This window comes from Vanrija pseudolonga, chromosome 1 (assembly GCF_020906515.1).
Source record: "Vanrija pseudolonga chromosome 1, complete sequence".
NCBI lineage: Eukaryota > Fungi > Basidiomycota > Tremellomycetes > Trichosporonales > Trichosporonaceae > Vanrija > Vanrija pseudolonga.
This window is the reverse complement of record NC_085849.1, coordinates 2,834,659-2,849,502: the sequence shown is the minus strand read 5'-3', so window position 1 is coordinate 2,849,502 and position 14,844 is coordinate 2,834,659. Positions and strand designations below refer to the sequence as shown.

The window sequence follows — 14,844 nt, the reverse complement described above, 5'->3', positions numbered from 1 at the left end:
ATCCTTGTCTGTCTCTCTCTCTTCCACATTCATTCCACCACACAACAACAATGACAGCGGCCCTCCCAACCGAGCCACCACCCCATGAGCTGGCGGAGCGCGCGCTGCCGTACCTCGTATCGGCCGTATCGCGCGCGGCGCCAAACGGACCGTCGGCGCTCCTCCCGCCCCTCTCGCTCGCCTTGTCGACGCTCGCGCGCGCCCGGCTGGCGGGCCAGCGCCTCTCGTCCCCCCTGGCGCCGCTACACGCCTTCGTGTCCCTCGCGACCGAGGACCCCGCCGCGGTCCCCCTCTCACTCGCGTACGACGCGCTGCTCGCCTACCCCGCTGACAGCGCGGCGCTCTCCCCGGCCCTCGACGCCGTCCTCTCCGCCCACTTGGACGAGACGGCCACCCTCGTGCCCGCGCTCACTCGGCGCCTGTCGTCCGCCAGCAAGCCGCTCGAGCTCCTGGCGCCTGCGCGCCTCGCCCACGCGCTCCTCCGCGCCAGCGACGCCCTGGCCGCCCTGCTGCTCGAGCACGCCGACGACCTCGTGCCCGCCATCAGCGCGGCGTACGCCCGCCTCGGCGGGGGAAGGGACGACGTGCGCGCCAAGTCGGAGGCACTGCTCCTTGTCCGTGCGATTGCAGGCCTCATGGGCCGCGGGGCTGCGTCTGCCGCGCTCGTCCGGCTCATGGGCGACGCTGGAGTTAAGGGCACGGCGCTGGTCAACCAGAGCCTGAGGGACGACTATGCGCTCTTCACCACTGGCGACGTGGACGCGGATGTGCGCGCCGTACTCAAGGCGCTCCAGGACGACGAGCGTGCCGACGATCCCGTAAGTTGGCTGGCAGGGATCGAGCTGACGACGAACAGCGCATCGCGCCCCTCCAGGACGTGTTCCCCACGCTGCCGGCGCACCTGCTCGTCGACGCGCTCCACCACCCCGCGTTCGCGGCGTCAGGCAGCAGCGCCCGCACGCCAAAGGAGCAGGCTGCGCCCCTCATCGACGCGATCCTCGGGTCCGCGCTGCCGCCCGAGCTGGGCGAGCTGGCGGCTGCCGTGCGTGCGGCGGGTGCGGGAAGAGCAGCGGATGCGCGGGAGAAGGTCGAGCGCCGGAACATCTGGAACGAGGAGCTCGATCTCTCGCGCATGCGCCTCAAGGGGCAGACGGATCCCGTTGTTGGGAAGGAGATCCCCGACAACCTCCGCGCGTCGATCCTCCGCCTTGTCGACCAGCAGGCCGAGGAGGCCGAGGAGGCCGCGCGCGCTGTCGCCGAGGCGCGGGGACTGGGTCTGGCACCCAAGCCGCGGCGGCTGTACCTCGGCGACGACGAGGACGATATCGACAGCGATGTTGGTCCGACCGTGCGCCTGGCTGCAGACGGAGAAGAGAGCGGGGACGAGAGCGATGACGGCGAGCACTTGGACGGGGCGCTCGACGGACGGCCGGCAGGCAACGACGTCCAGCTCCACCTCGAGCTCGCGTACATTCGCAACCCGGCCGTCTTTGGGCGCGACGCAGCGACCCGCAGGTCGGCCGCGCGCAAAGAGCTGCGCGACGCAACGGGGTACGACGACGGCCAGCTCGAGGGCTGGAAGATTATGCTCGACCGGAATCCGCATAAGGAGGCCATTCTCGAGCGGCACCAGTTCTCGCGCGAGCCGGCAAAGGACAAGCCAAAGCCCAAGAAGGACAAGGCTGGCGGCGGCGGTAGTGGGCCGAATGACTCGGGGTCCAATGCGTCGGGCAGCACGCGCGGAGGAGGGCGTGGTGGACGCGGTGGACGAGGAGGGAACAAGGGCAGTCGGGGCCACTCGAACGCCGCGCGTACCCGTGGACACGACAAGAAGATGACGCGCATGGGCGCGGGGCTGTAGGCGGCTGGCTCACCATGCATTGTTTGTCGGTCAGCTTCTCACGTGCAGCGCAACACCATCATCTACCCAACATTGACGATGCATCAACTCTTCTTCCTCGGGTGCACTCAAGGGCTACACATGACAGGTGCTGATTGATTTTGCAAAATCGAGAGATGGAGGGGAAAGTGGCGAGGGAGTCTCTACTGTCCTCTCGACGGAGACGGTTCTGGGGGCGGGGGAGATGGATTGATGAATGCAATGACAGAGTCGGCGTGGTCACGACGTTTCTTTGAGTGCACAGAAAAACAGGAGGGGAGATTTTTTTGTTACTGGAGAGGTTTGGTTTGGTTTGTTGGTTTGTTGGTAGGTGGAAAGACAGGCAGGGGGCATCATCAGGAGCAAGGGGCGCGACGTGACAACAACAAGGTGCATGAGCGCGACGAGACACTTCTCTACGTCGACTCGTGCTACTCGTGCTCCGGCTCGCGCGCGTTCATGTGCTCCAGATCATCTGTGCCTGTTCACTGCTGCCAACCAGTGTAGCCGCCGTTCCGCGAGCCACTGTAGTGCTGCTGCTGCTGGCCGTAGGGAGACCAGTCGTGGTTCTGGTACCCGCCGTACGGGTACGAGTTGAAGCCCTGCTGCGCGGCCTGGGGCTGCTGGGGCTGGGTTCGGCCGGCGGCCGCGGTGGCGCCCGACGCGGCAGCGCCAGGCTGAGCCTTGAAGTTGTCGTCGGGGGTGCCGGCCTGGCGGGCAGGCTGGCCCGAACCGAGCGAGCTCGACGGAGTGCTGTTACCGCCAAGGAAGCTGTGGATACCCTGCTGCTGCGAGGGGTAGGACTGGGGGATGGAGCCACCGATGGGCTGGGGGTTCTGCTGGCCCTGGGCGGCACCCGACTGGGGGGTGCCGGCCTTGTTGGCGTCGCCGTAACGTCCGCCAAGACCGAACGACTGGTCGTCAAAGCCCGACGAGGGGTACGAGCTGGGAGGAGCTCCGTAGGGCGAGTGGTGAGCGGGAGGCGTGGGCTTGCTGGCCGGGATGGGGGCAGGAGGAACCTGGGGGGCGGGCTGGCCGTAAAGGTTGCGGCTGGCCATAGGGTAGTACTGCTGGAAGCCGGGGTTGGGCGCCTGGCCGTCTGTGAGGGTTAGTGGCTGCAGGGAGTGGCAGAGTCTGTAACTTACACTGGTAGTACGGGTTGTAAGGACCGGACTGGTAGTAGCCCATGTTGCCGAGCGTAGAGTAGTACTGCTGGTGCTGCTGGTGGGGGAGGTTCTGCTGGGGCTGAGCAGGAGCCGAGGGGGTGTGCGAAGGAGCAGGAGCGGCCTGCTTGGGCTCCTCGGCAGGGGGGCGGGGGTAGCCAGACGAGTACGAGTCAAAGTTGCGGTTCTGTCCGTACTCGTTGTGCTGAGCGGCGGGCTGGCCAAAGAGCTGGCCCTGGCCACCGAAGCCGCCGAAGGGAGCAGAGTCGTACGAGTGCTGCTGGGGCTGCTGGGGCTGCTGAGGCTGCTGCTGCTGCTGAGGGGCCTGCGACTCGGTCTGCTGGGGCTGCGGCTGCTGCTGCGAGCCGTAGTAGTCCTGCTGGCGGTAGGCACCGTACTGAGACTGCTGCTGCTGCTGGTGCTGCTGCTGAGGAGCGTGCTCCTGAGCGGCCTGAGCCTGGGCAGGCTGCTGCTGCTGCTGGCCGTACGACTGGTAGGCCTGGTACTGCTGCTGGAGGGTCTGCGAAGGAGGGAAGCCAGCAGGCTGCTGAGGAGCCTGCTGCTGTCCGTAGTAGGATGACGGGGCAGCAGCCTGGGGAGCGGCAGCCTGAGCTGGGGCCGGGGGCTGAGCGACGGCGGGGATGGTCTGCTGGGTGGTGCGGACGGGCGACGCGGCGGGGGCAGCCTCGGGCGCAGCAACGGGCTCGGCAGGGACAGGAGCCTCGACACCGTCACCATCACGGCCGCCAAAGCTCAAGCTGCCGAACTGCATCTCGACACCAGTAGCACCCCACGAGCCAGCCGAAGCGGGCAGGACAACGGCCTGGCCGTCGGCGTTCTTATACCTCTGGGCGGCACGCGAGTTGGTGCGCGAGTTGGACTGCTGAGGAACAGCCTTAGCAGCGGCAGTGTTGAATCCGGGAGGACCAGTGTAGGTGGTCACGGGCTCGGGGGCGGCAGCCGGGACGGGGGCGGTGGCAGTGGCCGAAGCGATGGCAGGGTCAACCCACTCCTCAGCGGCAGCAGACTCCGGCTCGGCAGGAGCAGCGACCTCTGGCTCGGCGACAACGACTTCCTCCTCAACGACCTCCTCCTCGACAACAACCTCCGACTCGGGCTCGGCCTCCTCGACGGCCGCAGACTCCTCCTCGACGGCCGCGGGGGCAGCCTCAGCCTCGGGCTCGACGGCTTGCTCCTCAGCAGCCTCGGGCTCGGGCTGGGGCTCGGGAGCCTTGGGTGCAGGTGGGGGAACAGGCTTGGGCTTCTCGACAGGCCTTTGGGTGTCAGCATCAGCTCTTGTGGAACACACTCACTTGGCGATTTGGGCCCAAGTCTTCTTCGCTGGAGCGGGAGGCGCGGCGGGGGCAGCAGGGGCGACAGGCTCGGCGGGCTTCTCGACGGGGGCGGCGACAGGAGCCGCAGGAGGAGCGGGAGCAGGTGCAGCAGGCTTCTCAGAAGGAGCAGGAGCGGCCTTCTTTGGCTTGGAACCCCAAGCGCCACCGGCAGCCTTTGACTTGTCTTCTCCCTTGGCGAGGTCGGCCCAGGTGGGCTTGGAGGGTGCCTCGGGCTTCGCAGGCTCTCCCCAACCTCCGTCGTCGTCCTCGTGAGCAGAAGCGGCCTCGGCCTGCTCAACCTGGCTGCTCCAGCCGTCGGCAGAGGTAGCGGTTGTCGTAGGCCATTCGGGACCAGAGCCTTCGGCGGGAACCTTGGTCGATCCACCACCGTTCACATTGCCGTAGCCACCACGGCCACCACGGGCGCCAGCGCGGCCGACACGGGCACCGCGGATTGCCTCTGTAGTTGTGTGAGCACATCCTTCCTCGCGCCGGTCTCGGTGGTGGCACTCACGACCACCTCTGCCAGCAACCGCTCCACCACGCCCACCGCGTCCGCCGCTGCGGCCACCGCGACCACCGGAAAAGTTGTCGACATTGTCCCATCCCGCGTCATTCCGGCCACCGTGTGCCTTGGTCGATGTGGTCTTGGGTGCCTTCTTCTTGGTAGCTTGGGTGAACTGGGACGCGCGGCCTAAAGGTGAGCAAAGTCGGGATCGGTTTGGAGTGCCGAGTTTATTGTTTGGGGTGCGAGTTGTGTGCAGTCGAGGAAACAAGCGTCAGTACACTGCGACCCCGTGCGCTCATGCCGAGACATGTCAACATCCATGGTGGTGACTTACCCTCGGAGATGGCGAGGACAGTCTCCTCAACATTGCCCTTTGAGTCTTGGAGCGCAAAGACGAGGTCGCCTTCGTCCCACTCGGGGAAGATTGCCTGCAGCTGCGAGAGCTGGGACGAGTACTTCTTGGACAGCTCTGAGACTGTTGCCATTGCGGCTGTTGTTGTTGGGTGGGGGTGGGGGGGTATGGGGGAGAGAGAGACGAGTGATGTGTGTGTGGTCGAAGCCCAAGGGAAGCCGGGGGGTGTTGGATGGAGCCTTCCACCAAAGATGACTTGGCTGGCCAGAGGAGGAGAAAGTCAGACGGTTACGTCGACGTGTTGAAAGGATTGAGGGGGGTCAAGATGCACTTGATGGTGTAGAGAGAACAAAGTGATGATTGAAACTGATGATGGAGAGACGACGAGTGGAGAGAAGGACGAGGAAGACGACGGGCTGGGCAGGCAGGCTGGCTGGCTGGCTGCGTGATCGCGCGAACAACGGACAGTGGAACCGGTACAGTGGGACACAGTGTGGCCTGGCCGCTGGCTGGCTGGCTACAATGGCAGTGTGGCGCCCACTCTCATTGTCCTGCTACTTGCTCGCTCCGCTCCTGGATTCTCGCTCCTTGCTCTCTCTCTCCCTCTCCTGTGCTGCCCCCTGGCTGGCTCCTCTTGCATTCACGGCTTCCCAGCATATCCCGTTTGCAGCCACTACTTGCCCTTTGCAACCGACGACACCCTGACATGGGGACTCGAACACAGACAGACGCATACAGAAGACGCCAGGCTGCGCGCGTCACACAATACATTTCAATACAACAGATTTATATTACACCAGCCGATCAATTAACCCCTCAATCTGACTCCGCTAATCCTCCGGACGCGTGCTCAAAAACTCCGCGGACCACAAATGTGGCGATTCAATGTTGCAAGGGTTTGGCCATCCCTCGTGGGGCACACGTGGTAATAAAACAGGAGGGCAAAATAATGAGAAAGTGGCAAACCTTCCCCGCGCGAGAGATTTTGAAAGTTGAGACGACCACCGACTGCCAGAGAGGGTGTAGGGGTGCAGGCGCAACATTGACCACCTTTGCTGGTGCTACTCCTCCTCCTTAGACGTACTGGTTCTTGATACCGTACACCCCCTCCTCTTCAACACAACCCCCCAAAAGGATCAGCCAAGATGACGACCGTGGCTGGACTCCAGCGCATCGCGCCCGTGCCGACGTCGTCGGACTTCATCGATGTCGTCCTCAACGCGACCATGAGGAAGACGCCGACCGTCATTCACAAGGTAGGTTTGGGTGTGGTGGACGAGGTGCTGCTGCCGCTAGGGGAGAGGGTGCTGCTTCATTGGCGCGACCTCTTGAAGCTCCGGCACGAGCTCCCCCATCAGCGCCCCCTCGCTGCTCGCCGCCGCTGGGCACCACTCACACGTCCCAGAACTTCAAGATCTCGCGTATCCGCAACTTCTACATGCGCAAGGTCAAGTTCACCCAGGACACCTTTGACGAGAAGCTCGGCCGTATCCTGTCCGAGTTCCCCATCCTCGACAACCTCCACCCCTTCCTGTCGAGCTTGCTCAACGTTCTGTACGACAAGAACCACTACAAGCTCGCTTTGGGCCAGATCGCGACTGCCCGTCACCTCATCTCCCAGGTCGCCAAGGACTATGTTCGTCTCCTCAAGTTTGGTGACTCGCTCTACCGCTGCAAGCAGCTCAAGAAGGCTGCTCTCGGTCGTATGGCTACCATCATGCGCCGCCAGAAGGACCCTCTTGCCTACCTCGAGCAGGTCCGCCAGCACATTGGCCGTCTCCCCGCTATTGACCCCAACACCCGTACCCTCCTCATCTGTGGTTACCCCAACGTCGGCAAGTCGTCGTTTGTCAACAAGGTCACCCGTGCCGATGTCGACGTTCAGCCCTACGCCTTCACCACCAAGTCGCTCTTCGTCGGTCACATGGACTACAAGTACCTCAGGTGGCAGGTTATCGACACCCCTGGTGTCCTCGACCACCCTCTCGAGGAGATGAACACCATCGAGATGCAGTCGATCACTGCCCTCGCCCACCTGCGCTCTGCCGTCCTCTACTTCATGGACCTCTCGGAGCAGTGTGGCTACACTATTGAGGCTCAGTGCAAGCTCTTCCACTCGATCAAGCCCCTGTTCGCCAACAAGCCCGTTGTCCTCGTCATCAACAAGATTGACATTGTCCGTCTTTCCGACCTGACGCCCGCGAACCGTGCCTTTGTCGACACTATCCTCGCCGACAAGACGGTCACCGTTGTCGAGTCGTCGACCTACACCGAGGAGGGTGTCATGGACGTCCGCAACAAGTCGTGCGAGCTGCTGCTTGCTCACCGTGTCGAGCAGAAGCTCCGTGGCAACCGCATCGAGGCCGTTGCCAACAAGATCCACGTTGCCGTTCCCCAGAAGCGTGACGACGTTGAGCGTGCCCCCTTCATCCCCGACGCTGTCAAGACCCGCGTCAAGTACGACCCCGAGGACCCCGAGCGCCGCAAGCTCGAGAAGGAGGTGGAGCAGGAGATGTCGAGCAACCCCTGGATGGGCATCTACACCCAGGACCTCAAGCGCGACTACCAGCTCGCCGACGACTCGTGGAAGTACGACATCATGCCCGAGTTCCTCAACGGCAAGAACGTCGCCGACTTTATCGACCCCGATATCGCCGAGAAGCTCGAGGCTCTGGAGCGCGAGGAGGAGAGGCTCGAGGCCGAGGGCTTCTACGCTTCGGACGACGAGGAGATTCTCGACTCGGAGGAGGAGGAGTTCCTGGACGCCGCCGCTCAGATCAAGAAGCGCAAGGCCGAGATCAAGCTCGCCAGCCAGGCCAAGAACAAGCTGCAGAACAAGCCCGTCATCCCCCGCAAGAAGAAGCACGTCACATTGACCGAGTTCACCAACGGCATGCGCAAGGTCGGACACGACCCGATCGTGCTCGAGAAGCGTGCTGCCCGTCTCGTCGAGGCCAAGAAGGCTGCCTGGGAGGCTGCCGAGGCCGAGCGCGAGGCGGCTGGCGGCGACGGCGACGATGTGTCGATGGGCGGCGACGACGACGTGGACATGGACGAGGCGCCCAAGCGTGGTGGCCGCGCCGCTGCCAAGACCAGGAATGCCCTTCCTCCTGGTATCACGAGCAAGGAGCAGCTCGACAAGGCCCACAGGCTACGCTTCTTTGCCCAGCGTGAACCTGCTCGTCTCGCCAAGGCGTCCGAGTCTGACCGTCACGTTCCCATCACCCGGCCGAAGTGGATGTTGGCGGGTAAGCGTAAGGCGGGTAAGACTCAGCGCCGATAAGCGTTTGTGTGCAGGCGAGACGAGCTACTGCGGGACAAGGTATCTTTTGCCTGCAGAGCATCACTCTTGGGAGTATTGCAAAAGGCCTTGGGCGAGAGAGCGAGCCCTGGCTGTGGTTTCTGGGGATTGGCGTGTATGTACTTTATACCCTACATGGAGACTTTGCATCGAGCGGTGTGAGCAGCGAGGGGTGAGGACAGGGAAGGATTGCGGTTGTGATGTGGCGAGCCACACGGCCGAGTTAGTGGGACCCGTTGTTGGACCCCAAACATGACTAGGAACGCCAAACTCTGGGCGGAGATGGGTACCTTGGACGGGCAATAGATGGAGGGCGAGGACAGCGACGGCGCGACGATGGGCAGCGAGGGAAAGATAGCTTGTGAAGCGTGAAGTTCACACGCGATAGCTCTGCACTGTGCAGCCGTGTCTATGGCCCAAGCCGGTGCTAGGTCGTGGGCAAGAGCCAAGCCAGTGCAACCCTGTCAAGTGGGCGTCGAGAGTGACTGACTGCCTGTGCCAGCGGTGACTGTCAACAAGGCAAGGCACTGACCTGACTGTACATGGCAGATAACATGACGGCCGCCGCGGGCCGCACCGCACCGCTGACGACGCCAGCGGAGATAGCAGGAACGAGGGAGCACCAGCCAGCCAGCCAGCCGTGTCCAGAACAAGCATGTCTGCGAGCATCGCCGAGCGGCGCGAGCAGTGTAACTTCGGGCAGGCAGTGCATGGTGTTTCAGCCGACCGAGAGGCACCACTGGCTTGCTGGCCCGCTGACCGCTGGCCGCGGATAGAACAAGGTCAGGTGCCGGCATGGGCGCCATGTCGCCGGCTCTGCGCCAGGTTCCCGCCTACTGGTCTACACTGAAATAGCCTTTTGGGCAGCTGCATCGCCGGATGGCTGTACGGCTGCTGTCCACTTGGCTTCGAGCTCCACATTGTTGAGGAGCTCGATGCACGCCGGGCTACTGCTTTGGCCCAGTCTGGACCGCTTGGACTGACTCGAGGCACTGCATGGGGCGGGCGGGCGCCGGCGGGCGTTTGTTGAGCTTGGACGCTCGTTGGCACGTTGGACGACGCTGCTCACACCGGCCGGTGCGCTGGTCGCTCATATTTACGCCTGCTCGACGATGTTGAGGTAGACTCCCCCATCTGGCCTGATCTGACTTGTTCGCTCGATAAACATGACGACTTCTCCGCGACGAGCATCGATGGGCCGGCCAGCAGCAGCCCCAGCAACAGCAACAGCAACAACAACAGCCACAAAGTACCCCGGCCTCAGCGCCGACGACGACAACGTGCCGCTCGCAGACCTCAAGCGCTCGTCGGGGCTGGTGCGCCTCCTCCAGACCGAGCGGGCACGGCACGACGCCCAGTGAGTGCTTGTCCAGCCTGGCCGCGCACACCGCTGACCCCCAGGCTCGCGTTCAACGCTATCGGCGCATATGTGGCCTACCGGACGGGGCAGGACCGGGTGCTGCTCGACGCCTCGCTCGGACGGGTCGAGGCAATGGTATGGGCGTACTGTGGAAGCGATAGCTGACACCGCAGATGCCAGAACACGCCGAGGCGTTCACCGCCGTCCGGGCGTACTTCTCCCTCCTTGGGGCCTCGTGCCCGCCCCAAGCGCCGCGCGCGACACAGCAACGCACAACGTTCCGCGTGCCGGCGCGCATCAACGCGCACCGGCCATCGAGCTGGATGCGGATCCCGTCAGCGAGCCGGCGCGTGCCCTCTGGCTCGCGGTCGAGCTCGTCGTCGTCGGCGTACAGCTCGTCGGCGGGGTCGAGCTCGTCGTCGCGCCCGTCCCCATCACCGCCCAAAACATCGCCGACGCCCCCTCCGCAGCCGGTGCTCCCTGCCCCACCGCCCTCGGCACACACGCGCACGCCGCGCACCTGCCCGCAGGCGATGACGGCCGCACAGCGCATCGCGGCCGCGTGGCGCCCGCCCCCGCCGCCGGCGTACGCGCGCGTCGACCCCAACCCCGTGGTGCGGGCGGCTGCGTGCGTTAGGGCGTGAGCGTGATGCGTGAGCGAGGGAAGGAAGGGAGCGAGGGCGTGGGCGTGAGCGTGAGCGTGAGCGTAGGCGTTAGAGCAAGCGAGCAAGCGAGCAAGCGTGCAAGCGAGCAAGGCAGCGAGCAGGCGCCACCACCAAGACCAGACTACACCACACCACTAGATGTTGTATCCATGCTTTTGTGCTTTCGACGGACTATGTAGCCCACCATGTCGTGAGGGCCAGGTGCAGTCGAGTCGTGTGCACTTTCGTGGTGTGGTCGTGAGAGTGGGAACACGGCCATGCGGGCATGCTTGCAGGCTGGGAAGGTGAGGCCGTTGCTGTTGCTTGGCCGACGATGCAAATCCAACCAGGTGACGGTATATGACGTTGCGGCATGCTGCTCACCGGCCAAGAGGAAGTGGCCAGCCTCACGACCGTGCCGTACACGTCGTACACGAGTATTCTTCTCGCCACGCAAACAGAGCCAGCCAGCCATCCGAGGCAGCAGCAGTTGCTTGCTCCACTTCACTCTGTGTGCACGACGACGCCAGGCGCCAGACGGCGGCGCAGAAACACCCCTGCTGCCTGTTCTGGTAGAATGGCGCCGCTGCACGCCGACACAATGCGTTGTGTTGCCTCACAGCCCAACAGGGCAACAAGCAAAGGAGCATAAAGAGGCGTCACTAGGCAGAAAACAAACAATGGGCCGAGGGTGCGTTCCTGGACACGGGCGAGTCCTGAAACGGCAATGAACCGCCACATGCCCGCTGTGGTTCCCATCAACCAGACGACGGCGGCGTGAGCATGCTTGCAATGCTGCTGCAAGCTGTTACGACTGCTCCTCTCACGATAGACGGCATCGTTGACGCCGCTCACCGCTCCCGCCACAATGGGCTTCCAGCCGCTCCGCCGAAAGGCAAGTGTGCGACCACCCCAGTGCCACTCCTAACCACGACCCAGGACTCGCGCGCAATCCTCAAGCTGCCCGTACACCTGACCTGCGAGCTCAACAACGAGACGGCGCGGCGTGAGCCCGAGTGGGTAGGCGACTCACTCCCCCGCTCACGCACCCCGCAGATACGCCGAGACGATCATCTCCGAGTTTGTGCGGTGCAACACGCCCAAATGGGCGTTCACGGCCAAGCGGCGCGCGAGCAGCCGGCGCGTGGCGTCCGGCAAGCTCGAGGAGGTCGAGCGGGAGGTGGGTAACGGGGGCCATAACACTGAGGGCGTGCAATGGCTAACACCGCCGCCAGTTCCCAGAGTTCGCCAACGAGTTCCGCTCGGTCAGGTCGCGCTTCCACCTGCCGGCGTACACCCCGCCGCATGTGCTCACCGAGCAGGCGTGCGCAGTCGTCAAGGCGCGCATGAGCGTCGCCGACCTGGCCAGGATCGAGGCCGACCTGCCGCCGCTCCCCGAGTCGCCCGTGCTCGAGGCGGCGCCGACGCCCATCGCCGAAGCAATGGCCAAGCTCACGTCGCCGATGCCTGCCCACCGCCGCGCGGACAGCGACGCGGCGTCGTCCGCCCCCTCAACGCTCACGCCGAGCACGGCGGGCTCGGACACGCTCACCACCACCCCCTACCTCGACCTCGCGTTCGTGCCCTTCCTCAGCGGCGACGACGACCCGCCGCGCTCGTGGCGCGACGCGCGCGCGTGCAGCGTTTATCTTCCGCGCGATCGCGGGTCCCGCGCGCTGCCTGTTAGCATTGGCCGGGCGATTGCGTCGCGCGCGTAGCGGCGCGCGGAGGGACAGTAGGTCGCAGTTGTATAGTAGTGGACTTTGTTGTGTGCGATGTAGCCAGCAGTGAGGGATTTCGGTGGAGAGCGATTTAGGCCACACCACCATTTGTTGTTGTTGCCGAGCGAGCCGGCGCCGCGCCGCACCGCCCGCACCGCCCTGCATCCCGCCCATGTGCGTGCGTTATATCACGCCGCCGCCGGTGCATTCAACATCGATAATCCCTCATCCCTCACTCACTCACTCCCACGGCAGACATGGTACAGCTCGACCTAGCCCGCATCGAGGGCTTCCACGCCATCTCGTTCCACCCCAACACGGTCGTGAGTGCCCATTACTTGGCTGCCATGTTCACGCCGTGGCGTACCCTCGCCTGGCCGCGCGCCGCGCCGCTCACGCTCACGGCGCAGCCCAAAGTCCCCCCGCTCAAGACGGTCAGCGACGCGCAGATCTATCTGTCTATGCCGGCTGCGCGCGAGGATCGGAGGTGAGTCGGTGTGTGGGGCGGGGCCGAGCGGGGCCGGAGACTGGGGACTCGGGCGTTGGCCCCGTCTCACATCACCCCACTGCTCGCTCGCTGACGCTCGCTCGCTCGCTCCCGCAGATACGCCTACGCCATCATCGCAGCCTTCGTCGAGCCCAAAGTAGGCCTCGCGGCCATAGGGCGGAAGGGCACCAAAGCCGAAGTCGGGCGGCAGCTCGAGTCTCTAGAAGTACAAGTAGGCCTTCCCCTCCCTCGCCTCGTTAGCACAACTCACACGCCAGTTCCCCCACTTTGCGCCCCAGTTCACCAGCGTGCGCAAGTTCTTCAAGCTGCCCCCGACGAGCGTCATCTTCCCGCCTCCGCCGATCGAGCGCGCGACGTCGAGCGGCACGGCTGCCGGCGTGATCAGGGAGGAGGGGCACGATGCCGGGCTGCCCGCCTACGCTGCTATTGATCCCGAGGGACGGCCGCCGAGCTTCTGCAGCACGCGCGAGTACTAGGTTTCTATAATGTGTATTGTTTGTTTTGTATTAGTTGTGCCGGTGGATGTCGGGCCAGCGGTGAACGCGCCATGGCGATTCCTGCGCGTGTGGGATGCCAATGCAACCCGCGCGGCGGCCCCGCCGCGCCGAGACGCTGGGAGTGCGGCCTATCTACACGAGGAGGTCAGCTCAAGGCATGCCTCCCTAGGCTGCCGCTCTCTGTGTGTCGGCAACCACGATGCGCGACCGGCTTGGGCAACAAGTCAGAATCTCAATCCCCTCACGTCGGCGTCGTCCGAGGCCATTGTCCCCGCCGCCACTGATCATCAGCCCGCACAGACAGGCGCACAGACGCGTAAACCTTCCTTGTAGATGTATTGCATAGGTAGGCTGCTGCACTGCACGCCTGTATCACGCGCCGAGCGCCGTGGCATGACACGCTGTGTCGCCTGCTCGCCTCAACCCCCTCGCCTCTCGCCCCTATCGCTTCCCCGCGATACCCCCGGGACCATGCTCGCGCGCATAGCAGTTCTTGCACCACGGCTGGCCGTCCCGGTCCGACACCTTGCTCGGGTCGATGGTCGACCGGCAGCTCGTGCAGCGCAGGCATCCGCGGTGCCATCTGGGCGTGGGTGTCAGCGAGCTCGTCCCGCCCCACTCTCCGCCCCACTCACTTCTTCCCGATCGCCTGTACCTGCTCAGCAGCGTACACGCGCTTCTCGCACGCGGGACAGCGGTCCTCGAACCCCGGCCGCTCGCCGACCTTGCTCCGTGGCGAGTCGGTGCGCCCCGAGGCGCTGACGCCAGACGGGATGGGGCGGACGGAGCGGAAGTTGACGCGCGTGATCTGCTCTGGCGTGCTCGGGCGCGCTGGCAGCGCGGGGGGCGCGGGCGCCACTGGTGCCGACGACGACGACGACGACGACGCTGCGCCGCCGCCGCCGCTTCCGCTCAGATCAGGCGGCACGTAGTATTCCTGCGGTGGGGGCACTGCGCGCGGCGCGGGCGCGCCGTTCGCGTCCCGCCGTGATGGCGACGAGAAGGCTGGTTCTGCCACCGGCGCGGGGGGAGGGGGCGGCGCGGCCGGCGTGTCGCGGTACAGGTTTGCCTGGCGCAGATCTGGCGTCGAGTCAGCATCGTAGATGGAGGCTTTGGCGGCGCGGCGCACCTCTGGTCCCGAACAAGGTCGTGTGGCATCGCTGGCAGTAGGGCTGTTGGTTGTCAGCTCGGCGCACACCCCACACCCACCTGCTCGTCGTGCTGCACCAGGCCGCCGGGGTCGAGGCGCTTGCCGCACGAGTTGCACTTGAGGCAGAGCTTGTGGTATATCTGGCGAGGGGTGAGTAAGCGCGCGGAGCGGAGCGGCGTGGAGTCGTCTCGACGCGGGGGCGCGCACGCAGCACGCACCTTTCGCCCAGGCCCAATGACCTGCTCGGCATGGTACACAGCCCCTCCGCACCGCTCGCACCGCGGCGTGCCTCCAAACGACATTGTGGTGTAGTGTGTGATGTAGAGTGAGTGGGTTGAAAGAGAAACGACTGACGACGCCGTGCAGTTGCGGTGTGGCCGAGCGACGTTGTTTTGGGAGGAGCCCCGGTGCGATTTGGCCGTGGCGC

At 64.8% G+C, this 14,844-nt stretch overlaps 6 protein-coding genes across 7 annotated transcripts; 4 read left to right on the top strand and 2 right to left on the bottom strand.

Moving 5' to 3' along the window:
- Window positions 1-50: 50 nt before the first annotated feature.
- On the top strand, window positions 51-1,861 carry CUE3 (CUE domain-containing protein 3; the record flags this gene model as incomplete). The annotated part of the gene is made up of 2 exons (XM_062767558.1): window positions 51-818; window positions 857-1,861. The coding sequence occupies 2 exons, from the start codon at window positions 51-53 to the stop codon at window positions 1,859-1,861; spliced, it is 1,773 nt and encodes a 590-aa protein (XP_062623542.1).
- A 65-nt stretch (window positions 1,862-1,926) lies between these two features.
- Window positions 1,927-5,596, bottom strand: SPBC354.10 (CUE domain-containing protein). Its single transcript, XM_062767557.1, has 5 exons — window positions 5,219-5,596; window positions 4,891-5,070; window positions 4,356-4,836; window positions 3,025-4,316; window positions 1,927-2,978 (listed from the first exon to the last, which is right to left on the bottom strand). Exons 1-5 carry the CDS (start codon window positions 5,367-5,369, stop codon window positions 2,365-2,367), a joined length of 2,718 nt encoding a protein of 905 aa, XP_062623541.1. The 5' UTR covers window positions 5,370-5,596; the 3' UTR covers window positions 1,927-2,364.
- Window positions 5,597-6,269: 673 nt separating this feature from the next.
- On the top strand, window positions 6,270-8,691 carry nog1 (putative nucleolar GTP-binding protein 1). Its single transcript, XM_062767556.1, has 2 exons — window positions 6,270-6,492; window positions 6,642-8,691. Exons 1-2 carry the CDS (start codon window positions 6,382-6,384, stop codon window positions 8,517-8,519), a joined length of 1,989 nt encoding a protein of 662 aa, XP_062623540.1. The 5' UTR covers window positions 6,270-6,381; the 3' UTR covers window positions 8,520-8,691.
- A 1,039-nt stretch (window positions 8,692-9,730) lies between these two features.
- On the top strand, window positions 9,731-10,541 carry LOC62_01G001085 (uncharacterized protein; the record flags this gene model as incomplete). The annotated part of the gene is made up of 3 exons (XM_062767555.1): window positions 9,731-9,894; window positions 9,939-10,032; window positions 10,071-10,541. The coding sequence occupies 3 exons, from the start codon at window positions 9,731-9,733 to the stop codon at window positions 10,539-10,541; spliced, it is 729 nt and encodes a 242-aa protein (XP_062623539.1).
- An 868-nt stretch (window positions 10,542-11,409) lies between these two features.
- LOC62_01G001084 (uncharacterized protein) lies at window positions 11,410-14,154 on the top strand (the record flags this gene model as incomplete). 2 transcript variants are annotated; one of them, XM_062767553.1, is made up of 5 exons in its annotated part: window positions 12,340-12,585; window positions 12,673-12,749; window positions 12,867-12,981; window positions 13,028-13,850; window positions 13,903-14,154. In XM_062767553.1, 4 exons carry the CDS (start codon window positions 12,520-12,522, stop codon window positions 13,244-13,246), a joined length of 477 nt encoding a protein of 158 aa, XP_062623537.1. In that variant the 3' UTR covers window positions 13,247-13,850; window positions 13,903-14,154. The 2 variants fall into 2 exon arrangements, with proteins under 2 accessions (XP_062623538.1, XP_062623537.1); XM_062767554.1 differs by lacking the exons at window positions 12,340-12,585; window positions 12,673-12,749; window positions 12,867-12,981; window positions 13,028-13,850; window positions 13,903-14,154 and adding exons at window positions 11,410-11,442; window positions 11,481-11,557; window positions 11,598-11,721; window positions 11,777-12,334.
- Crip2 (Cysteine-rich protein 2) lies at window positions 13,709-14,719 on the bottom strand (the record flags this gene model as incomplete). The annotated part of the gene is made up of 4 exons (XM_062767552.1): window positions 13,709-13,850; window positions 13,903-14,336; window positions 14,477-14,557; window positions 14,636-14,719. The coding sequence occupies 4 exons, from the start codon at window positions 14,717-14,719 to the stop codon at window positions 13,709-13,711; spliced, it is 741 nt and encodes a 246-aa protein (XP_062623536.1).
- Between the last annotated feature and the right edge of the window lie 125 nt (window positions 14,720-14,844).

Excerpts from the sequence above, each read along its gene's own strand:
- nog1 (XM_062767556.1), top strand. The coding sequence starts at position 6,382 with ATGACGACCGTGGCTGGACTCCAGCGCATCGCGCCCGTGCCGACGTCG. Across the intron at positions 6,493-6,641 it reads CGCCGACCGTCATTCACAAG|AACTTCAAGATCTCGCGTAT; the intron begins GTAGGTTTGGGT and ends CACACGTCCCAG.
- SPBC354.10 (XM_062767557.1), bottom strand. The coding sequence starts at position 5,369 with ATGGCAACAGTCTCAGAGCTGTCCAAGAAGTACTCGTCCCAGCTCTCG. Across the intron at positions 5,071-5,218 it reads TGTCCTCGCCATCTCCGAGG|GCCGCGCGTCCCAGTTCACC; the intron begins GTAAGTCACCAC and ends GCTCACCTTTAG. Across the intron at positions 4,317-4,355 it reads ACTTGGGCCCAAATCGCCAA|GCCTGTCGAGAAGCCCAAGC; the intron begins GTGAGTGTGTTC and ends TGACACCCAAAG.